This window comes from Amblyomma maculatum, chromosome 1 (genome assembly GCF_055883805.1).
Source record: "Amblyomma maculatum isolate TAMU_Amacu chromosome 1, ASM5588380v1, whole genome shotgun sequence".
Taxonomy (NCBI): Eukaryota; Metazoa; Arthropoda; class Arachnida; order Ixodida; family Ixodidae; genus Amblyomma; species Amblyomma maculatum.
This window is the reverse complement of record NC_139344.1, coordinates 69864304-69888622: the sequence shown is the minus strand read 5'-3', so window position 1 is coordinate 69888622 and position 24319 is coordinate 69864304. Positions and strand designations below refer to the sequence as shown.

Genomic DNA, 24319 nt, shown 5'->3' with positions numbered 1-24319 from the left:
TTTCGTTGAGTCATAGATGTAGCAATGGACGACTCTCGCAAAAAAAAAAAAAAAAATACCCTGCCGCTTCTTAACGTCCGCAGCCACCATAGCATACACTACGCCGCACGTTTAGCACGACGGCAAGTATGAAAGACTTCCCCCTCCAAGCAAAAAGTGAGAGTGAACAAAGAACAGCCACTTAGCGTCCGCAGGCGCCGTAGCTTACGCACGTTCAGCATATTGGCACGAGACGTGCATCGCACGTCAGCCACTGCGCGCAGAGCGTTCACAACACACACTGGAGAAAGCGTTTGCCACAGGCTGAGCCAACACCTCCTAGGAGGCGTTGGCTGAGCTGGCTTGTCCGCGCATGCGTAGTGCGTGCTGCTACGAACGAAGGCCGGGAAAGAGAGGGGAAGGGGAGAGATAAAGCTGGGCAGAAGAGTAGGCACACCCTTGCGCTTCGCTCTATCGCGTTTTTCCCCGCTCCCAAATACCACAGCTTCATTGGTTCTCTCTTGTCTCTTCATGCACATGGCTTGCAAATGTCATGTGCTGGCGCGCGGCAGTGATCACCGCAGATGCGCGCGCCTTTGGGGAAAGGGCGCGGCACTGCCCTAGACAAGCCGTCACCGAACTGTGCCCTCTCATTACTTTCACGCTTGGCTTGAAAACGTCACGCAGCTAACGGTCGAGGGTGATGCAATCGTCTTCGTGAAAGGCGCACCGTCCAATGCGTGGTGCATAGTTCAATATATCCAGTGACCGGTGAAATTGAGTTCGATACACGACGCAGCTTTCCTATATTTTACATGGGATTTTCAAGGAGATATTCCATGAGTTCGATGTAACCAAAATTCGAATTATCTGGATTCGATATATCCAGGTTCAACTGTACTAATTTGTTTGATGCTTTTGCTTTTTAATACTAATGGGCATTTTAGGGACATAAAGTAAGCACGAGAAAAACAAACTGCACTTGCATAAACTCCTATCTCGGTGGGTAGCATGTTAGCCTTTTCTTTGTTATTATGATTAAAACTAGAAGGTATATCGCTGCATTTATTGACCTTTTTTCTGGAATGTTCTGTTGTGGACTGCAGGAAAATACCATCAACTTGCATGGATTTCATTTTCATTTGATGAGTTGTCGTCTCTTCCCAAAATGAAAACTTTGATCTGAATTGATAGTAGGGCTCTGTGGGCTATGTACTCGGGTGATCCTTTGAACTATGTGATGCTCGAGGGTTTTGGTCAGCTGCTAAAAAAATATTTTTATATTCATAATGTTTGGTTTCTGATAGCACAAGTATTTAAAGACGCACTTTCTTGCTTAACAGTACAGTAATGTGCATGGGCATGAAATTAGCTTTTAGTTTTATTTGGGCTTGTACGGACTGGCTGCTGGGATCTAACTATCAAGGAATTCAAGCTCTAAAGATAGAAGTTTGCCTGTTTATGTTGCATTGAAACTTGCTGAGGTTTGATGGAATGAATCAGTAATAACTATTCATGATGGAAAAAAAAAAGAAGAGCAAGAAAAATAAGAAATAAAAGCAAAGTCTGGCCTGCATCGCATAGTGCATCTACAAAAAAGGGGCAAAACAAGATTATTGACAAGAAGGAAGGTAGAGAGGTCAGCACTTGTGTCTGTCCATTTTTGTGTGCTATTTCATTTTATGGCATTTCTTTGTATTGGAATTTTTATTGCATCTCTATATCTTTCTTTCTAGGCCGTTAGGCCAGTAGGTATAATTTTGGCATCATAAGACACCATTGCCAACTTGGGTAACTGATTTGAGTTTTGGAGGAGAGGGGGTGGTGAAAGGCAATCAACCCGCGCAGACCCTTAGGCCTTAAGTCAGACACACTACCGCCAGCCCACGCTCACATGTTTGTACGTCTTGGTTAAAGGGAGGGCTTTATATCTATTTTGGGTGGTCTTTCACATAATGTGATAGCTTATGGCTGTCTGCTAATGATTCTGTATGAGATAATGTTTATTGAGGCACAAGTTCAGAGCTTAGTGATAGAGACTTAGCCTGATGACTCGAGGTAAATAGTTTTTAGGCAGTCTAAAGCTGTTCATCCAGAAACCCTTCGTTATGGTGTTTTCAGTCATTTCTGTGCATAATTTTCTAGGCATATGTGATCCTGTGCACTCACCTTAATGCTGATTTTCACTTTCCTACTTTCTGCTGTCTTTTGCACCTCCAGATGAAGTGCCCGACCACCATCAAGCATGATGGACATGATTTTGTGTTTGAGGGCTTCTCTCTGTTGTCACATTGGCCACTGCCAAAGCTGCCTACGTGCCGAGTGATCCGATTCAACATTGAGTATGCTGTACTCTACCTAGAGGAACAGATGCCTGAGAATTTTACTGTGGAAGGCCTTGAGCTTTTCACACGCTACCTTTTCTTTGAAGTTCTTGAGATGCTAGACTTGGACTGGCAAGCGCATGGAGATAAAGATGGCTGCCCTCGATTCCATTTTTTGCCACGCTTTGCACGAAAGCTGGAAGGTGAGTGCCCATGGTTCTGTTTGAAACTTATTGATATAACACATAGCTGAAGGCTTTGGAAATTATTAGCTGGATGTATGAAGTGACTCATTGCAAGCAGCAATGCAAACATTATCCTCATTCACAAGAAAGGGGACTCTAAAGACCTTAAAAATTACAGACCAATCAGCTTACTGTCTGTTACGTATAAGGTATTTACTAAGGTAATCGCTAATAGAATCAGGACAACCTTAGACTGCAATCAAGTGAAGGATCAAGCAGGGTTTCGGAAACGGTACTCTACTATCGATCATATCCATACCATCAATCAGGTGATAGAAAAATGCTCGGAATATAACCAGCCCTTATACATAGCATTCATTGATTACGAAAAAGCATTTGACTCAGTTGAAACCTCGGCGGTGATGCAGGCATTGCGAAATCAGGGGGTAGACGAGCCGTACGTGAAAGTGCTGGAAGATATATATAGTGGCTGCACAGCAACCATAGTTCTGCATAAAGAAAGTAACAAAATTCCCATAAAGAGAGGTGTTAGGCAAGGAGACACAATCTCCCCAGTACTATTCACAGCTTGTTTAGAGGAAGTATTCAGAGACTTGGAATGGGAGCAGTTAGGGATAAGGGTAGATGGAGAATACCTCAGTAATCTGCGGTTTGCTGATGACATTGCCTTGCTAAGCAACTCGGGGGATGAACTGCAAATAATGATTGATGACCTAGACAGTAAAAGTAGAAAGGTAGGCTTGAAAATCAATATGCAGAAGACTAAGGTAATGTTCAACAGCCTCGGGAAGGAACAGCAGTTTACATTAGGTAGTGAAATACTGGAAGTAGTAGGCGGATATGTCTACTTAGGACAGGTAGTAACCGCAGATCCGGACCATGAAAAGGAAATAACAAGAAGAATAAGATTGGGATGGAGCGCATTTGGCAAGCACTCGCAGATTATGACTAGCAGCTTACCGGTATCGCTCAAAAGGAAAGTATACAACAGTTGCATCTTGCCTGTACTCATCTATGGGGCTGAAACGTGGAGGCTAACCAAGAGAGTTCTACTTAAGTTGAGGACAACCCAGAGGGCTATGGAACGAAAAATGGTAGGGGTAACATTAAGAGATAGAAAGCGTGCAGAGTGGGTCAGAGAAATAACTCAAGTTACCGACATTCTAGTGGAAATTAAGAAGAAGAAATGGACATGGGCAGGACATGTAGTGCGAAGAGAGGATAACCGATGGTCGCTGAGGGTAACAAACTGGATTCCAAGGGAAGGAAAACATAGCAGGGGGCGGCAGAAAGTTAGGTGGGCGGATGAGATTAAGAAGTTCGCAGGGGTCAAGTGGATGCAGCTAGCACAGAACCAGGTTAAGTGGAGAAATATGGGAGAGGCCTTCGCCCTGCAGTGGGTATAATCAGGCTGATGATGATGATGATTGCAAGCAGCTAAGTTACTGTGGATGCTGGGGCATTTTCATAGTCTGCTTGCCACAGGGAAGATTACTATGACTTGGTTTGCTCATGTCTAACCTGTAGCTTTGCTTACAGCAGTTGTGTGTAATATAATGCATTATTTATTTCTTGCTCAGCAGTTTTCTGCAGTGATATGCCTGCAGATTTTGTCATTGAACATGAGGGGGCCCTATAAATTTTTTTGGAGGGTTCTTTCATTTTTGGCAATGAACAGCTCTCATTTTTTGAAGAACAAGTATCGCCAATGTCGGTGCTTTGTGATGTTTTATCTTGGTTTATCTAAGAGAACAGGGCCCTACATTGCATCTTCAGGAAGTGAATTTCAGCCCACTACAAAGGTTCTTTTTTTCACTCTTGCATGTAAAAGGTCTTCATGCCACTCTTTCTCTCTCCAAGTTTCATAGATTTTGTTGCAGTCCATATTGCGATTACCTGTATGTATGTGGCGTTAGGAAATTAGCTTCTGCAACATCATGAAATGCGGGAGTTTAGTGATGGTTACACAGCATACTGTTGGGTGCATTTTTATCATCTAGGCCATTCTCTTCTTGCTCTTTTTAACCATTGCAAAATTAAAAGCAGTGTCTAAGTATTCTTTATCAACAGGATCAGTTAATAGCAGGGAATGGGCGCTATAGAGGGGCAATTGTCAACCTGAATGAGGAAATTAGCTTCTGCAACATTATGAAATGCGGGAGTGTAGTGATGGTTACACAGCATACTGTTGGGTGCATTTTTATCATCTAGGCCATTCTCTTCTTGCTCTTTTTAACCATTGCAAAATTAAAAGCAGTGTCTAAGTATTCTTTATCAACAGGATCAGTTAATAGCAGGGAATGGGCGCTATAGAGGGGCAATTGTCAACCTGAACGATCTTTGCCAACCATTGCATCATGTTCTTGGTCTTCTTGGGATGACTGGATCTTTGCCTTGCGATTAAAGTTAGTGACTTTAACTGTTTGTCTTACTGTAGACAATGGCAAGGAGCTGCTGTCACTGAATGTAGTTCTGCAGTACCTGCTGACCAACAATGTGCCCCTGGTGTCAGCTGCAGAGCTGCCTCGCCTTTACAAGACATCGCAAAGCAAGTGGCAGGCCTATGCTGACCAGGTACTACTTTCTTTTGTTGCTCTGTAAATAGATGCCCGCATCTGTGGCGGAGTGCAGATAACACAGTTGAATCAGGATATATCGAACACAGAGGGGATCATGAAATAGTTGGATATATCAATAAATAGATACAAAACATGCCAATAGATGGGCTCTTCTCTAACCTATAGTCATGAATATGACATGCCCACGCTAGCGTATAGGGATCTTGCATGAAGCGATGCATGCTGGGTAATCCACCATGATGTTGTTGCTGGCAGCAGACAACGCAGCACGTCACTTACACTAGCCTCGTCTGCATGGTCGCATAGTGCGCGCAGACAATGCTGGCGCGATCAAACAGGCCGCCTACCAGTTCTTCACAATTCCAAAAATGTGTGTGCACGAATACGGGAAGCCAATGGATCCCTCTAGCGTCGCCGACACGATTGGCTCGCATGGGCCAACACACGGAGATCAACACCAATCCGGGAAAGTATCAAACTACTCGTCAGAACTAGAAGTCGTGAATGTTGGCGATGCCAGCAATGTCGACGGCGGCCACAGGTCCAGACGCATAGTACAGCCAGTCTGTGCCTATCGTGAACAGGTCCGCGCCGCACTGCTTTGCCTTTCTTCATACCGCACCCGATATTTCGGGCACAGTGTCGATGCATACGTTTCTCACTGATACTATCTTGCAAGATCTTGTACGCACGTAAGGACAGCGCATGAAAAGCCGCTTGATTGCGCGGTGGACCGTCGAAAATGACAAGGCACTCACTCCATTCAGCCTGGCTGCGCTTCCCGCCGTCTGCTGCCAGCGACATCATCATGGCGGATTACCCAGCATGCATCACTTCATGCAAGCTCTCTATATCACGCTCCCTGTAGTGACCTGCCATTCACCAGTATATGGAAGCGCGCTGCAAGTGCACTGACCTGCGTTCACCAGGCACCAAGAGGAAGAAGGAAGGAGGGGTACAGTCGATTTTTCAGCATCGCCTTGGGCCAGCTTCACTGCATGGTGACTGGTGCACCAAATGCTGGCTTTTCTGCATAACAGCAGTGTCGTGTTAAAAGCAAGCACACAAAGCCAAAGACAACTAGGCTACTTTCAAATGGACTCGACATTCACCTCATCACCTAGAAAAGGCTATGATGTGTCACTTCATAGGCCACAAGTGCCATACGTAACTCCGTCAGTCACTCAAGTGTTTGCTATTTTTAATTTTTCTATTTCTTTTCTGATCAGATATTTGATTTGGTATTCTAAAGCATTTTTTTCCCATATTGGTATTAGGTTCGTATTTGAAATTTGCACACCCCGTAGTAGTACATTATACTAGAGTGAGGTGATGTGGCTTCCTGGGTTTATTCTCTATTGCAAATAATTGGCTGTTTTCATGAGCATGTGTTTTCCTACGTTTTCATTGGCATTGTTTCTGCACTTTTTTCTGAAAAAATCAACGATATCGGAGTCTCTCTCATTGTACATTGTGGAGGGAAGAGCAGGGCTGCAAGTTACTGTCATGTTGTGGTAGCCATGCTGGGGAGACCTTATGAGCAGGCTTACGTGTCGCTGAAACAAGCTCTTTATTCGGCTGATTTTGGTGCACACAGTGTTTGACAAGTCAGCAGCGGCGGTAGCAACAGATGTGCTGTCGACAGTCGTCACAAAAAAAAAAAAATGACGTCTGACCACTGTTACATTCAACCTAAAGCTTGCAAGGAAATTTTATTTAAGGCAACACATGGTTTTACAATCTGCAATAATGTGGAAGTATGTTGCTCATGATGGCTGTAACCATTTGGGATAATACCCCTGTCACACGGGCGCTTGTAACGCCTTGAGAATTAAGGTTCTTTGCTCCAAAGGCGGTTGACACGCAGCTACACGGCAAAGTCGTGAGCCCTTTGTGATAAAGGCTGTAGCGGGAAAGGCGGTCATCAGCGGCCTTCAGCTGCATAAGCGAGCAGCCCAAACCTGAGAACCACCGAGCGGTCAAAAAAAAAAATGAATAAAACATAGAGAAACAAACAAACAAAAAAAAGGTTGACACTAATGCAGTTTTTAATATTTTATTTAAGCCTAATTGATTCTACTAGGCGTTAACTTTGCATTTCAATGAATTTTAAAAATCTCGAGTGTTGCTAGAAGACTTAGAACGTTTTCAGCAGCTGCATCGACATACGTGTCTCTTTGTTGTAATATGCTTTTAGTGTGGTGTTCTTCCTTCGTTGCTTTTTTCTTGTGTACCAGCATTTTTTGTTTTGTTACGTTTGCTCGTTATTTACTAATTATTTCCTATTGCCACGCTTCATTCAGCTGTGTTATACATCTAATGTAATTTTTTTGCATTTTGGTTTAACGCCCTGGATCTTGTTGCTCATGGTTGTAACACGCACGTTGATCGAGTACAACCTATTAAAATTTCTTCGAAATTCACACAAGCAAAGTATGCCTCGCATGCAAGCACGCGGAACCAGGCGAGTGGGCGTCTACAGTGGCCAGAATGAAAAGGAAAAAAGAAAACTTTTGTTAGTAAACATTCGTTTCAAACCTGCAGAATCTTTCTTTAATGAATTGGTTACTTTTCCTAGCATGAACGAGAGAAGTCTTGTCACTTATCACTTAAGCTGAAGGATATCGTCTACCTCAATTTTGGTAGCTGTTACTAGCACCATTTCAATTCGCAGTGGTTGACAACTGTTGTGATTGCTGCTCGACAGAGGGCCCTCATGGAGAATGCCTGAATTATTATCATCGTCATCTATCTCCTTTGCACCTGCTATGTAGCTGCGCTGCTTCTGCTTTTTAGTTTCGCTCCTTTAATGCAATAAACCTCCTTTGCAGTAAAGACCTTGGAGTGTGACTGGGGTATAAATCTGGGAGCATCTCACATTCTAAACAAAATGATAAATTTGCAGTTCATCAACTTCAAGCAGGAACGATCAGTGCAAAGCTTCGTGAAATTACTCCTCTCTCAAGAAGCATTGATTCAATGCTTTAAAAAAAAAAGGTGGCCAAAAAAATAAACACAGGCAGTACAAAATGAACATTGAGAATGGAAACACAAAGCGTACCCCAGTGCGCATAATACTGTATTTGACTGACAATGTGGATAATTGCTGATTGTGCGTGGCATCGCTTGGACGCTGTCATTTCATCAGGGCGACTTTGTAGTCCAGTTCATTTAGTCAATGAAGCACTGTGTATGGGCCGAATTATTGGAACAAAATTTTTCAATCAGTGGCGGAAAATCACCATCTAAACTCGACTTGGTCGCCTGGCTTTTATTTCATCTTATTAGGTTGTAGTATCTGAGGTTAGTGCGCTGCTGGTGCTTGTGTGAGCGAGCCCTTGTGTTTTGTACGCTAAAGGTTGAGGTTGTCTTTGTTGGTTGCTTTTGGTAGCATGATGTTAAATCTTGTTGTGGCCCTTCTCCCCGTGCATGAGCCTAAGTGATGTCTATCTAAACGGTCTTCTGCACTGCCGAGTTATAGGTAGGGGTTGGACTCTTCGGTTCAAACCGAAAAACACCGATAAAGGTACGCCGAAAGCATTTTAAATAGTTTGGTTTAAACCGAAAAAGGTCAGTACCTTTTCATGTACACCGCAAACTATGGGAGAAAATTACAACAGTGTTTAATCCAGGGGCATGATGTGAGACAGTGGGATCGTTGGTTTAAGTATAGCGGTTGAGGGTTTTGATCATTGTTCGTGACGTCACGAATGGGAAGAAAATGGCAGCCGTGCTTCCCGAACCTCATAAACATGCCAAGCGTCTGAGAACGGGCGCCTGTGGCAAGGCAGCCACTTCGAGGGGTGAAGGATAGACCAGAGCATTTGCAGCGCAAGTGCTTCCAGGAGATCGCGAAGACCAAAGCCCGCCAGTTTCCTGCCACGTGACACTTCTCAGGCACAAGCCGAGAGAAGCGCCTTTGCTTTTTAAGTGATTTGGTTTATGCAAATATTTGATCGTAATAAATAATATTTCAGTTAATCCTTTGTCTAATGTGTGAAATTGTTTTACGTATGTGTTTTGTCATAATGTTAATTTTCATCATGGCAATATTGCCATGATGAAAATTAGGAATTTAGCTGTAGATATGAGTAACTGTACATTAAATAAAAAGGCATAAAACAACATGTAAAAAAAAATCCGAAATGAACACTACGTCACCTTTAGCTGTACATGGATGCCTCTTATCTCATCGGAAAAAAAGGCAATATTTCTTCAGCGTAAAATAATATTAACAAAAAAACAACGTAAGTTGTGTTTGCAAATAAACACCGGAAAAAGTCAGCCGAATTCTCAGATAATAAAAACCTAAAACTTCCAACCCCTAGTTATAGGCAAGGGCAGCATAAGGAAAGATGCATTCCACAGCTTGTGTTCAGCATCGACATACATGGCAAATGTATTGGCAGTCTTTTTGTTCAAGTGTTCTGTTAGCCCATTAGTCTGTGGGTGGCAAGCAGTCCTCATCCAGTGGCTCATTTTGCTGTACTGCAGGTTTGCTTGAGGGAGGGACGGGGGCGTTTGCAGTGAACACACTTTTCTGTCTGGGATGAGGATTTGGGAGGCTCCGTGGTGAAGGACGAGGTCTTCAACGAATAATTTTGCAATTTCTGTGGTGCTATTATGGGGTAACGCTTTTCTTTGGCATAGCAGGTCAAGTATTTGGTCGCTATTATAACTATGTACTATGTATAACTGAATGTTGAAATGGGGAATGGACCAAGCAGATTTATGCCAATTTGCTGAAAAGGTATTTGTGGTTGAATTGCATGCAGAAATCCTGCAGGTCTCGGCAGCATTTTTTGGTGTTGACAGTTGGTGATTACTCTTTACGTTGTGTGCGGCATCAAACGACAGGCGAGACCAGTAATGTTTGTCCTGATTACAGCAGGAAGTATTAGCATAACCGAGGTGGCCAGGTGTTGGCTTGTCATGCAATGGCTGCGGAATTTCCTCACAAAGCTCGCTGGCACAAGAAGACAAACAGTTCTGTTTAGAGCAGTTTCCCTCACAAGGGCATCATTATACAGACAAAAGGGGGCTAGCCACCTTTGAATGCTTCAGGGGAGAAGAAAATTTGCCATCCAGGTTCCCGGTGAGCTTCTGCAGCTCAGGGTCTGAACCCCAGCGTTGTGCAAAGTCGCTGGTGCTTATCGGACCCAAAACTGTGTCGTAATAGTCCTCTTCCTGTAGCTTATCAACAGGTTTTGCGATAGGTAGTCTGCAGCAGTGTGCTTTCGTCTAGGCTTGTAGGTGATGTTGATATCAAACTTCTGGAGGTGCAGGCTGCATTCATTGAGTGAGATGGTCAGAGGGATGGTTCAAACTGAAAGCCAGCTGAGTGTGTGATGATCTCTTACAACCTTGAATTGTTGTCTGTACATGTAGAGGCAGGATGTGGATGTAACCCAGATGATAGCAAGACACTCCTTCCTAGATGACGGATAGTTAGCCTAGGCCTTTGATAGGGAGTGGTAGCATATGTGATTATTTTTGAAGTGAGAGCTTTGCTCATTACAAAAGTTTAGCATCGGCGGGCTGTGGCCGTTTGACCTGCAGCCCACCCCCAGGGTTAAACCTTTGAGTCAAGCCGTAGCATCATAAGTGATGGCAACAGAAGTGTTATATTGTTGTGTAGCTTATGTCGAGTAGAATATCAACATAGGTATTATATCGTTGATATCTTATCTTGATTTAAATCGAGCTCTACTAATTATGTATCATACTTAATCCAATGCTAAATGACTCGAGGTAGCATATTAAGTTCAGTTTTTATCACAAAGTTAATTGTGATAAAAATTTAATTTAATATGCTACATCGAGTCATTTATCGTTGGATGAATTATGCCGATTATTATGCCAATTATGCAAGAAGTTTTAAACCGTTGGTAGTTTGTACATGTATACATTTCTATGAATCTGCTCACTTTCTTGTGATAGCAGTTATTTTCTGCGGCCTCATGGGTGAAATCATGCTTTACTGATTTCAAGGCTAGCCTTGATGATTCGGTTACCTCTAGCACTGTCTGTAGCATTTTCAAGCAGTCATCAAAATTTGAGGAGTGGATAATGATGTCATCTAAGTATACCAGACAGATTTGTCATGTTAGGCTTGCCAGTACCTTATTCATTACATTTCAGCCCTGTTATATTGAATTATTGCTTATGTCAAACTGTCAGAACATCCCCTTGAATACCCCATGCAAAAAGAAGTATTATTTTCATTTATCGAAGTTGGGTTGGGCGGAACATGCAATGTATACTAAACTGCAAGCCATGTTCTCACGAATAGGACTTTTTGTGTTTACTCTTCTGTGGTACTTTTCGCTCTTGGAGCTAGTTCGGCTGCACAGCCTTGGGCTGCTGTTGGCAGCATTGGAGCTGTAAAACTGTCTGACAAGGATAATGTGGCGTCTCCATGAGAGCAACCTTCAATCTGATAGGCTTATTTTCTAGCGTTGCACTGCTGTTGTGTGAGGAGGCCGGCATTTGGTGAGCCAGTTGTCATACGGGGAAGCAAAGCTAGCCAACCAAAGCTTTTATACTGACTCTCGCGAGGCCTGCTTCGCTGCTGAGATCAATTCGCAATTATGTAAAAGCCTAATTTTGTGTGTAGTATTAGGGCATTTGTAATGTACTGGTAACAGTATTAGTATTCATGATTGCAGGTGCTTCTGCCAAAGCAATATCTAGTGCTGCTTCGATGTGAAGTGAACTAGGTGTAACAACACCTTCCTAGTGGTATGTTGTCATTATGCCATCAGGCAGCATGTAACTGCAGGAAGCATGCCACTAGTGTAGGCACATGGTATTTATGCTTTTGGTTTGTAGATAGGCTTATCTGTTGGCATGTTTTGCATATCTTCATGTGAAGCTTTTTTGTGATCCGCTTCAAGTTCTGTGTATCCAGGATCTGTTGTACTCCCTGGAATGTCGCTAATACCGAACAAAATGGCGTTACCATGAGCTAAACAAGCAATCTGGTGTTATGAATGTGGCCTCGTTGTGATCTCTGTCATTGACCTCAGTTTGCCAGCAGCCACTGTTGAAGTGCATTGCTTAGCAACACTTCCACCTAGCCATTTAAGAAATGTGCAGTGCGTCTTGCAGTGCTGATTTCTTCGCCTAGAAGTAGTCCCGTGTTCCCCTCATTGATGACTTTGATGCTCTTGTACGAAGGCCATGATGCTTTATAATTATGGGACGGTCCTACCTCCGCGACATTCGGGAGAAGTGTAATGCTTCACAGTTGTCATCATAGGCGTACCTTTGTCTGGTGAAAATACAGTGAGCTTCAATCGAAGATCAGCAATTGCCTGATGCCCACTACGGGAATCCATGTCCAAGACAGGAACATTGCTGCAGCACTATGTATAGTCCTGATGGTATGATAAGGTGGCCTGCAGTGGAGTGGATTTGTGAACCATTCCAGGTGTCCATTACCTTCTTGAAATGCATAGCAAATATTCATTTTATCACGGGAATTACCAACTCCTGTGTCAGCTGAAACAGTAACATTGTGGCTTTGAATAGTTCGATGGTGTTTGCTCTCAAGTTCACTGTAGTCTGCATGCCGGGTTATGGCTTGATCAATCGTTTGTATCATAGATTGGGTGTGTCATCTTGACAGCACTAAATGGCACAGGTACAGCATTTTGTGACATAGTCATCTCAAACTTGCTTCTCATCGTCGTTCACGTGTCCATAGTGAATGCAGCATGATCATTAGTCGTCGGTGGTGGAAGGTCTTCATTATTTTGTCATGAAGCAAGCTCACCTCTAGAGGTTCCTTTTTTCTCTTTCTCTTATGGGGGCTGAGATACCTTCTGCAGGTAGACACTGTATAGCTGCAGCATGGTGGTGCAAAGCAGGTGGATGTTTTGGACATCTCCAAGCTGCGATACCCAGTACCTCCACCTGATGTCATGCAGTGGTGACCACACTGTAGACAGCAGACTAGCAGTCTAATGTAAATAAAGAACTGAACAACTTGGCAACCGCGATAGCAATAAACGTGTTCAGCAGTCGATGCAAAACAGAAAATGCCTTCTTTGCATGCATGGCTTTTCTGCAGTGTGACCATTGTTTATCATAGAGGGATAGACACAAAGTGTTTTCCACCAAGTTCAGGTTCTCAAAGCTGTACCGTTGGTCACAACTTATTTTTCAAGTATAAAGTTACTGGTACTAGAAAAAAGAAATAATTGGATGACCGAGAACATTACTTGTTACAAAAAGCCATCGGTGGATTACAAAATTTGTAGAAAATGTAATTTATTGCAGCTGTAAGGGTGCGTTGAAGCTCAGGTCGGTGTTCAGGTCAACCGTTTAACTAGCGCGTCAGTCTCTTGCGTCTTCGTCTTTTGTCTGCCGTCTTCTTTTTTAGCACGCGCCTTTCGGCATACGCTCGTCGTCTTTGTCACCGTCGAAAATCACCGAGCGTTGGTGTGACACTACAATTATCCCCGGGAGAAAAAAGAGGCATCCTGCCGACTCATGGTGTGGACACAACAGGCGGGTCGTAACAGGGCTTGAGGCGGTCAACGTGCACTGTTTCACGCCCGCAGCGACGCATATCCGGTGTCGGTACAAGCGGTTCTGTAACATAGTTCACCGGAAAAGTCTGGCAAATAACCCGATATGGGCCATGGTATTTGGAAGCAAGTTTGGTAGAGAGGCCGGAAGGGGTGGCAGGAACCCAAAGCCACACGAGGGAGTCTGTGCTGTATGAAGGAGCTGGACAAGACAGTGCGCGAAGGAACTGCTAGTGACCTTGGTTCTGGGTTGTAAATGAGCGGGCACACTGGCGACATTCTTCTGCATATGCTGCTGCTTGAGAGACGGTGGTCGCTTCGGAGGTGTCAGGGCGATAAGGAAGTATCGTGTCCATAGTTGAGGTGGGTTCACGGCCGTATAGAAAGAAAAAGGGGGAGAAGCCGGTCGTGCTTTGTATGGCAGTATTATAAGCGTACGTGATGAATGGGAGAAGCCGGTCCCAGTTTGAGTGGTCGGACGTGACATACATGGCCAGCATGTCACTTAAGGTGCGGTTAAAACGTTCCGTCATGCCATTTGTCTGCGGATGGTAGGCCGAGGTAGAACGGTGGACAATGCAGCACTGCTAAAGAAGGGCTTCAATGGTCTCGGTAAGAAAAACACGGCCACGGTCACTGAGCAATTCTTCAGGTGAACCGTGGTGCAGAACGAGATGGTGCAGGACGAAAGGCGCAACGTCTGGCGCCGACGCAGAAGGTAAGGAAGATGTTTCTGCGTAGCGGGTAAGGTGGTCAACAGCCACGATGACCCAACGGTTACCAGCTGGAGTGACTGGTAGTGGCCCGATCGAATGGTCGGCTGGGGCAGGGCAAGGGCTGCATCGGAACGGTGGAGTGGTGTGGAGGGTTTTTGCGGCGTTGGCATTCCTGGCATACGCGAACGTAATGATGCACGAAGCGGTACATACCCTGCCAGTAATAGCGGAGGCGAAGACGGGTGTAAGTTTTCAACACTCCGGCGTGGGCACACTGAGGATCGGCGTGAAAAGCGGCCATATTTCCGAACGGAGATGCCGAGGAATGACAAGGAGCCACTTGCGTTCGTCGGAAAGGTAATTTTGGCGGTAAAGCATGCCGTCGCGGATGGAAAAGTGACGAGCTTGGCGGTGAAGCGTTCGTGAAGCTGGGCGCAGAGAAGGTGTAGATAAAAGCGTGAGAAGAGAAGCGATCCAAGGGTCTTGCCTTTGTTCATTGGGCATGTCGGCAATTTCTAGCGAAAATGAGTCACTTATGGTGATAGCTGTCGAGTCAGAGCCACATTGAAGAGGTGACCTAGACAGGGCGTTGGCATCAGAATGCTTACGGCCAGACCGGTAGGTGACCTGAATGTCATACTCTTGTAAGCGGAGGGCCCAACGAGCAAGACGGCCGGATGGGTCTTTAAGGGTGGACAACCAGCAGAGTGCGTGATGGTCCGTAACAACAGAAAAGGGACGACCGTAGAGATATGGGCGGAACTTCCCAATGGCCCAAATGATGGCCAAGCACTCCTTTTCGGTTACAGAATAATTCTTTTCGGCCTTTGTTAAGGTACGGCTGGCATAAGCAACAACGTACTCTGGGTTGCCGGGCTTTCGTTGTGCAAGGACAGCGCCGAGACCTACACCGCTGTCATCAATGTGAATTTCGGTAGGCGCCGTAGGGTCAAAATGGCGGAGAATCGGAGGCGACACTAGAAGGCGCCGAAGTGTCGAAAAGGCCTCATCACAGTCTGATGTCCAAGACGAAAGAATGGCGTCAGCGGCGAGATGATCGAAGCGAAATTGCGGACGAAGCGACGAAAATACGAGCACAGCCCGATAAAACTACGCAGCTCCTTTAGAGAAGTTGGGCGTGGAAACTCAGCTACTGCACGGAGTTTCGCAGGATCTGGACGAGCACCGTCTTTCGAAACAACGTGTCCCAATATAGGAAGCTGGCGAGCCCCGAAGCAGCACTTTTTCAAATTTAGTTGCAGGCCGGCATCAGTCAAACACTTTAGCACACGCTCGAGACGGTCCAAATGTGACGTAAAATCTTTTGAAAACACGACAACATCGTCCAGGTAACAAAGACAGTCATGCCACTTGAGTCCGCACAGAATTGTGTCCATCATGCGCTCGAAGGTGGCCGGCGCGTTGCACAATCCAAACGGCATGACGTTAAATTCATAGAGACCATCAGGTGTCACAAAGGCGGTTTTTGGTCGATCGTCAGCTGCCATGGGTACCTGCCAGTATCCCGAGCGAAGATCCAGAGATGAAAAGAATTCGGCGCCTTGAAGGCAATCGAGAGCGTCATCAATACGTGGAAGGGGGTATACGTCTTTTCGCGTTATCTTGTTCAAACGCCTGTAATCAACACAGAACCGTATAGAGCCATTCTTTTTCCTCACGAGAACAACTGGAGAGGCCCAAGGGCTGTGCGAAGGCTGGATGACGCCACGCCGAAGCATGTCATTAACGTGCTCGGTAATAACTTGACGTTCAGCAGCTGATACCCGATAAGGACGCTGGCGTATCGGGGCGTGCGTACCGGTGTCGATGCAGTGAGTGACTACGGATGTGCGCCCCAAAGATGTCCGAGGAAGGTCGAATGAGGAACGGAAGCGCTGCAGCAAGCTGACGAGCTGGTCGCGTTGATCTGCTGAAACGCTGGCATCCAGACAGCCAGAAAAAGCTGCGGTGGAGTCGTCGTTCTGTACAGAAGCGGGCAAGTCAATAGTATCGAGTTGCAGTGGGGTTGGGTCTTCTGAGACGGCAGATGTCATAGCGTCATCAAAGGACTCGACATGACCAAGACGTTCTCCACGAAGAAGCGTTGACGGACAAGGCGACGGGTTAGAGACGTATATGGCGCTGTAGCCACCACACAAAGTCAGAAGGGCGAAAGGCAGGACTAAGCAATGGCGACGATTAGCGGCGTGAGTCGGAGTGAACAGAACTGTCGAATCAGAAAAGCCGGCGCAGGAAACGGGCACGAGGACGGTAGAGCAGGCGGGGATGTCAGTATCTTCGGCCACAGTTATCTTATCGACGTGGAGCGGTGTGTCAGACAAGGCGGCCGGTGAAAGCGGAGACAATTCGATGCTGGCTCGGGCACAACCAATAATCGCATGATGACTGGTAAGAAAGTCGCAACCCAGAATCATTTCGTGAGAGTAGTGAGGCAGCACAAGAAATTCGGCGACGTACAAAACATCCTGAATGACAATTCGAGCTGTGCACGCTGCAAGCGGTTGAATGCGATGTGAGCTGGCAGTTCGGAGAAAAAATTTCGAAACAGGCGTCGTAACTTTACGAAGTCGGCGGCAAAGGTTGGCAGTTATAACAGACACAGCGGCGCCAGTGTCCACAAGAGCGAGAACTGCGACGCCATCAACAAACACTTCGATAACGTTGGTCGGGAAAGACGGAGGACTTGCACAAGTAGAGGAAAACGCAGTTCTTGCCTCCGGAACTGCGGCTGTTAGTTTTCCTCCGGGCCAGCAGGAGAGCGACGGCGCAGCGGCGAGAGGGAACGACGGCGGGGAGACGGCGATCGACGGGAGGAGTGGGAGGAGCGGTCAGGATAAAATGAGTCCGTAGAAGTGCCAGCAGAGACAGGGGGAGGGGAAGGTTCAAAGTTTGAACTGTAGTTGTAACTGTACAGGCGGGGGCCTTTGCGGTATGACTGCGTGCGCTGGCGACAAAGCCGGGCGACGTGGCCAGGAACGCCACATGAATAACAGATTGGGCGGTTGTCGGAGGTCCGCCATGGATTGTTGACCGGACGTCGAGGAGGCAGTTAAGGGCGGGGCGGAGGTGGTGGTGGTGCTAACGGCGCAGCATACGCGACAGGGCAGGGTGGTGGTCTGGCGGCGACAGCGGCGTACGTTAACGGGGCTGTTACAGGCGTAATTTGAGAGGTTGGCGGTAAAACTTCTGCAACCTGGATGGTGCGTCGAAGTGCAGAATCTATCGACGGGATGGTTGCGGCAGAAGCAGGGAGGAGTGATAGTTGGCGAGCCACTTCCTCCTGTATAAAGGCCTTGATCTCGGGAAGGAGGGAAGGTGGTTCAGAAGTGAGACCGCATGCTGTCGGAGGTACGAATAACCGATCGTTCACAAGAGAACGCCGGGTAGAAGCTCGTTGCCTTTTGAGGACGTCGTAACTCTGACAGAGCTGAACCACTTCGACGACGGTTTGGGGGTTTCTGGCCGTCAACATGTGAAATGCATCGTCGGAGATTCCCTTCACGATTTTGGTGATCTCGTCAGCTTTGGACATACAAGGATCAACACGTCTGCAAAGATCCACAATGTCCTCTATGTAGCTGGTGAACGTTTCATCGGGATTCTGAGCGCGGGCTTCGAGTCGTTGTTCGGCGCGCAGTTTGCGCACAGCGGGGCGGCCAAACACCTTGGAAAAGCTCGTTTTGAAGGCCGACCAGGTGAGTAGGTCGGGTTCGTGGTTGCGGAACCATAAATTTGCTACATCGGTCAGGTAAAAGAGGACGTTGGCTAACTTCGTGGTGTCGTCCCACTTGTTGTAGGCGCTTATGCGTTCGTAGGAGGATAGCCAATTGTCTACATCTTGGTCGTCGGCGCCACTGAAAAAGCTGGGGTCACGCTGGCGAAGCCCACCAGAGCACAGGATTGTAGGGGTAGCGGTGGGATCAGTCGAGTGTGGAGTGGCGGTCTGGCTTGTTGCCTCAGGCATAGCGGATGGCGGAGCGAGTGTGCGGCTGCGAAGCTCCAGCGTGAGAGGAGGGAACGAAGAGCAGCCTCCACCAAATGTAAGGGTGCGTTGTAGTTCAGGTTGGTGTTCAGGTCGACCTTTTAACTAATGCCTCAGTCTCTTGCGTCTTCGTCTTTTGTCTGCCATCTTCTTTTTTAGCACGCGCCTTTCGACATACGCTCGCCGTCTTTGTCACCGTCGAAAATCACCGAGCGTTGGTGTGACAGTACACAGCCAATAAATTATTTGTAACATGTTCAATACAGGTTTGGTTCTGAAATAGTGAAAAAGTTGCAGGTTACCAAGTTAGGAGAGCATGATAAAGCTGGTATTGTAATGGTTTATGCTGTTTGAGAGCAAAGAACATTATTTTCAATGGAAACACTTTCTGAAGTCTTGCCATGGCTACAAACCCAGTCACCAGAAGTCCAACAAGTCTACATGTTATTGTGCCACATGCTCCTCTACATAAATAGATACAGTCAAACCTACTTATAGCAATACCTGTTTTACCAATACGTGGGATATAACAATGGGCAGCCGCTACACCGTCTGGTTTGCCATGCGTTCTATGGTAAAATAAACCTATTACAATGGTGTCATATTCTATTATTGGTTATGACAATCAAATATGGTCAGTGAAAGTCAACAGAAATGCCGAAACGCAATCACCACAAAAGCGCGTGCGTATGCGGAGACGCCGACAATGCCGATATAGCGACAAAAAAATAAAATAAAAAATAGATTAGAAGAGTTCAAAACTGCTGAACCAAATATTGAGCGAAAGCAATAGCTGTGGGTGACCGAGCATTCTTATAATTCTCCTTCTTCTTCTTCCCCAGCCCACATATAAAGCCCCGCATTAACCTAGCCGTATGAATGTGCCTTAGTGGTCTAGAGGGGTAACAAAACGCCAGGGTCCTGGACCGCTGATTCTAACATAAGCGTCCCATGTGAAACGAGAGACCCAAGTTGGCAGCTCCTGCCAGCTTGGGGTCGTTTACGAGGGTTGTGTAAAGGTCAAAGGTCAATTGTGGTCACTGCCGTTCCACGCTGAAGGATCAAACTGGGAGCAGTATTGCTTTCGCAATAAAAAAAAAGAAATCGGGGCTGACCTTGTTGAGTCAATACGGGTGCGCAGGGGAAGCTTGCATGCCGCAGAGACGCGGGAGCAGACGGAGCGCTTCCTCACACGGAGGAGGAGGGGGTGTAAAGTACTGCTAGGCACGGCAGTTCTGAGGGAGAGCTTTGAGCACTCCCCCTCGAGACCACCCGTGGCCTAGGGAACTCATGTCCTCTCTGCCTCTGCACGGTGAAGCAGTCCATTCTGAGGATGTGCTGACCATGGGGCGCTGCACTATCCTCCCCTATTTGCTTTGTCCAGGCTCCCGCTTCGCGATTTCACGTTTTGTGGCAGGCATGCAGCAGCGTTTGTACACGTCTTTCTAGCGTGGTTCTCCTAGTGTGCCATCATCGTTGCCACGATCTTGCTGGCCTAGGATTTTTCGTAAACAGCAGTGGAGGATCCTCCTCCGGGAAGCGCAGGAAGTGCAGAAGAGGAAATGAATGGCAATACCGCTAAAGGTTAAGTGAAACATTGTATGTGAGTGTGCAACTTGGCGTGCAAGTACGGCCTGCTGCAACCGACAGTATCAACAGTCATCCACAACGCGCTCAGGATTGGGAACGAAAGCGATGCCAATGCTGCCCATGCAATGGACAATGGCTGGAGAAGGGTTCGATATGCGGCTTGCAAAGACGTAGAACAGGCACTCTACCAGTGGTTCTTGAATGCCTGTGCAGCGAACCTGCCGATTAGTAGCCCAATTTTAGCAGAGAAGGTGAAGCACTTTGCATACCTCCTGCGCAACACCGATTTCCAGCCTGGTGGTGGTTGGATTCAACAGTTCAAGGAGAGACATGGAATCGTCTACTAGGCAGTCGTGGGCAAGGCAGGATCGCTCGTTGTCGACGCTAGGCAGTAGTGGCTTGAGGCAACACTACCCTGCATCAGAGAAGCATATGGGGACCAGGACTTATACAGTGGGGACGAGACTGCGCTGTTTTTCCAGATGTTACCGTCAAAGATGCGCGCTTTCAAAGGCGATTCCTGTAAGGGCGGCAAGCAAAGCAAATTGTGCATGACCGTTTACTTGTGTGCCAACATGGACGCTAATGACAAATGCCCTGCCTTTTTATAGGAAAATTCAATAATCCCTGCTGTTTTCATGGTGCCTCAATAATCCTGGTTCGCTACCGTCATAACGGGAAAGCATGGATGACGCGCGAACTTTTCTGCGAGTGGCTTGTCGAGTTTGATTAGTGGATGCAGCGCGAAGGCAGGAAGGGGGCAGTGGTGCTCGACAACTGCACTGTGCACCAAACGGCTCAGAAGCTCTCGCATGTGGAAGTTTTCTCTTCCCACCTAACATCACTGTAGGCTTGCAGCCTATGGATGCAGGCTTGTAGCCTATGGATGCAGGCGTGATTGCTTGTTTCAAGGCACTGTATTGCCGACGTGTTTTGAGCAGGCTCGCGCTGAACCTCGACATTTCTGTCCGAGAAAGCCGACCAGCGCCAGACTTGAAGATCTCGCTCCTGATGGTAGTGCAGTTCATTTTTGGAGCATGGGCAGAAGTAAGCTCCTCCACCATCATGAACTGCTTCAGGAAGGTGAGCTTCGCTGGGTATGCCGGCGACGCGGAAGGTCGCGAACCACCTGCCAACACAGCAATAACCGAACTTTTGTCCACAGTGAGCGGTAGTGACAGCGACGCATCAGGACTTGAGGAATTTTTACGTGCCGGCGATACAGCTGCAACATATGAAGGGCTGACAAACGAGGCTATCGTCACAGCAGTCACTGGCGCGGAGGACGGCGACAGTAGCGACAACGATGATGAACCGAAACCTGTGCAGGTTGCGTCTCACCAGGAGGCTTTGAGAATGATAGACTTCCTGCGGAACTGTTTTTTCTAAAAACTTTTCACTGCACTATGTTCAGCAGTTGGATGCTTTACAGAAAGATGTTGGCCAGATTGCCGTTAAGCAGACAATCTTTACGGATTAAGGGTTTCTTCCCGCTGCGAAATAAAAAGTGTAAGCTACCTCGTCCTCATTAAATGTGTAGTTTATAATGTTCTCATTGTTTTTTCTGCCTAACCCGATTATAAAAATTATGGGTTATAACAATATATCCATGGCACTTCAGTATTGTTTGTAAAGGGGTTTGACTGTAGATTGATTAATTGATAGGAAAGGCAGAAAAGTTGGCCGGAATGATTAAAATCTGGCCTGCTACTCTGCGCTGGGGAAGGGGAAGTGGGGAAGGAAGAGGATCATGATGGGTGACCATGTGGGAGAAAGCATATGAAAATATATACAGGCACGACAACTTGCATTACAAGTGCAAGTCAATCCGGTGTCGCACAAAAAAGGCAAAGAGTCCGCACTGCCTGGACACCCTTCCCTTTGTCCTGCCAAGTGCTCAGCAGCAACTCTTCCAACAGAGGCCTCTTGCTCAAATGCTTCAAGGAAGCGGCTAGCACTCTTTGTTCACGCGCATACACTATATTGTCCACTGTCTCTGTGATGCCACAAGTTGAACATCCCAGAAAGTTCGCCTGTCAAATTAAATGCAAATACCTATGCGTGAAAGCCACATTTAAATGATTCACATGATTTAGCATGCCAGTATACCTGTGTGTACGCATTACTTTTTTCCGACAAGTGTGTTCTGCAAAGACTTTCTCTGTAGTCAATGAGCATAATTAGTATATTGATTTTACATTTGCATTGACTTTTTTGTTGTAAAGTCTGGCATTTCGCTGCTGAAGGGCACCCATGCCTTTTACTTGTCGAAGCAGTTTTTTTTTTTCTTTTTTTTTTCTGGCCCAGTTTTATTATGTGAGATAGTGGGCTAAAAGCAGCGCATGTACATGCACATTGCAGGTAAAAGGCATGATTGTTGTGAACCCTGGCATGAAGCCGTGTGCCCTTCGTGTGGATCAACTAGACCGGGAGCTGTGCAATGCACAAGGGACTGTGTTTCCCGAGATTGTGCACTTTGGCATACGACCACCGCAGCTCAGCTATGCAGGAAATCCCATGTGAGTATCCAACCTTCTTTGCAGTCAGCGGGTGTAGGCCTGTGAGGTGGGGACAGAGGGAATTGCTTGCTTGTTATGATTTGTGTTTATGGCTTCCAGCGTGCCTATAATGTTGACTATCCGTGAAGGATGAGCAAGTATGTCGTAGGACACATTTTGAAAGTATGTAAGGTCTGTTCAAAGGGCACGTATCTTTAAGACATTGTGATATGCATGTGTGGGAGTAGCTTCACACTGGGAGTACAGGGCAGGAACAGCACAATCCGTTATAGCACATGTAAGCAAAACTTTCCAAAACATTTTCCTAATTTCGCAAAGTGCCCGTATAGGCGGCAGTTCGTTAACAATTGCCGAGTGATTTGAAGAAGAGTAACAAAGTATGCTGTGTCATTTCTAATGTATCTTTTAATAATTCCACCAGTAGTTACCTATGAAATCCTATCTATAGACCTTTGCATTGGGCAAGGAGGATGTCAAAACGCCCCCCCTCTGGACTGTTGCAAACCAGTTCCGCTGCCGCTTCCACTGTGCTGACATCAGGTGCACACTACAGCTCAGCGAGCAATATGTTGATGTCCAGGAGGCTCTCGTTGCAAAGGGCTATAGACACCATGATTAATATTGTTTACAAAGTTGCAGACTGGTGCTGCATGGAATGGGTAATGGAAATTAATAATGATAAAACTTTCTTTTTACGGATCATAAGTAAGAAAAACACCGTTCCAGTTTGCCTGTACTACGCTAAACCATAATTAATGCAGGTCAGTTATAAGTACCTAGGCATGTTGAGTAGGCATCTTATTTGGACCAGTCACATCGACCCAATTAGCACTGCTGCTTCTAACAATCTTGACTTTCTTTACTACAAATTAAGTCTGCCCTGCAGCTTGTAAAGTTATTAGCTTACAATACCTATATAAAACCTAAAATTGAATGTGTGAGTGTATCAGGGGATTCATGTTTGGAAGAAAAAACACATTCTCTTTAAGAGGTATAAAAAAAAGTAATTCGTTTCATTTTTAACAGTTATCAATAGCATGTTGAACTGTCCGAATTCATGGCTGGAAGCAGTCTTCCTTCCTTGCAAATAAGAAAGGCACTTGTCCAGATAAGATTCCTTTTCTTACTTTACCACCAATTGCTTAATTTCAGCTTTGTAGACTTCCTGTACCCACATTAACTTGACATACTCTCTACAATCTTTGTCAAATGTTTGAGCCCATGGGGTTTGTTTCCGAGCTACATCGTGTGGTTTGTAATGCATTCCCAGTGTTCCAAATCTCCTGTAGCTACTATAACCGCGTTGAAAAGGTAAAAAAAGAAAGAATTCACGATGTAAAATCTCGTTACAAGAGACACTCAAGGGACCCGAAAAAGATGGCTCTTGTAACCAAGGTCTCTTGTAACCAAAGAATTCCTACCAACTCGTATGTGCGGGAGTTTAGATTCCCTTAACTAAATTCTGTTCCATATCAGTGTTCTGTTTTGTTGCAATATGCCAGGAACCAAGAAGGAGTGCCTCCTCTTGACTGGAAAGTCAGAATGTCCTTATTTAGCCACTGTCATTACATTCCTGTGTGAGTGAAACAACAGAGGGATTTTAACGTGTGACTGAAACAATGAGGACATTTTGACTTCCCAGTCAAGAGGAGGCCCTCCTCGGTTCTTGACAAACTGCAGCAAAAAAATGACACTGATATGGAACAGAACTGAGTTAAGGGAATCTAAACTGCCGCACATACGAGTTTGTACCAGTCAGCTGCGTTGTATGCGTGTACCTGTGTTGTGTCTCTTATAAATAGTGTAGAAGTTACTTTTGGGACCTGCAAAAGTTGTCCTTAGTAACAAAGTGTCTCTTGTACCCATGTC

At 46.0% G+C, this 24319-nt stretch overlaps 1 protein-coding gene across 2 annotated transcripts in view; it reads left to right on the top strand.

Annotated features, from left to right (window-relative positions):
- Positions 1–24319, top strand: part of drosha (ribonuclease 3 drosha) — a 164390-nt gene that overhangs the window by 49886 nt on the left and 90185 nt on the right. For both annotated transcript variants that reach the window (XM_084588316.1, XM_084588315.1), the window contains exons 11-13: positions 2200–2506; positions 4947–5083; positions 22293–22450. In XM_084588316.1, the coding sequence (XP_084444442.1) occupies positions 2200–2506; positions 4947–5083; positions 22293–22450 (602 nt within the window). The remainder of the gene's footprint in view (positions 1–2199; positions 2507–4946; positions 5084–22292; positions 22451–24319) is intronic.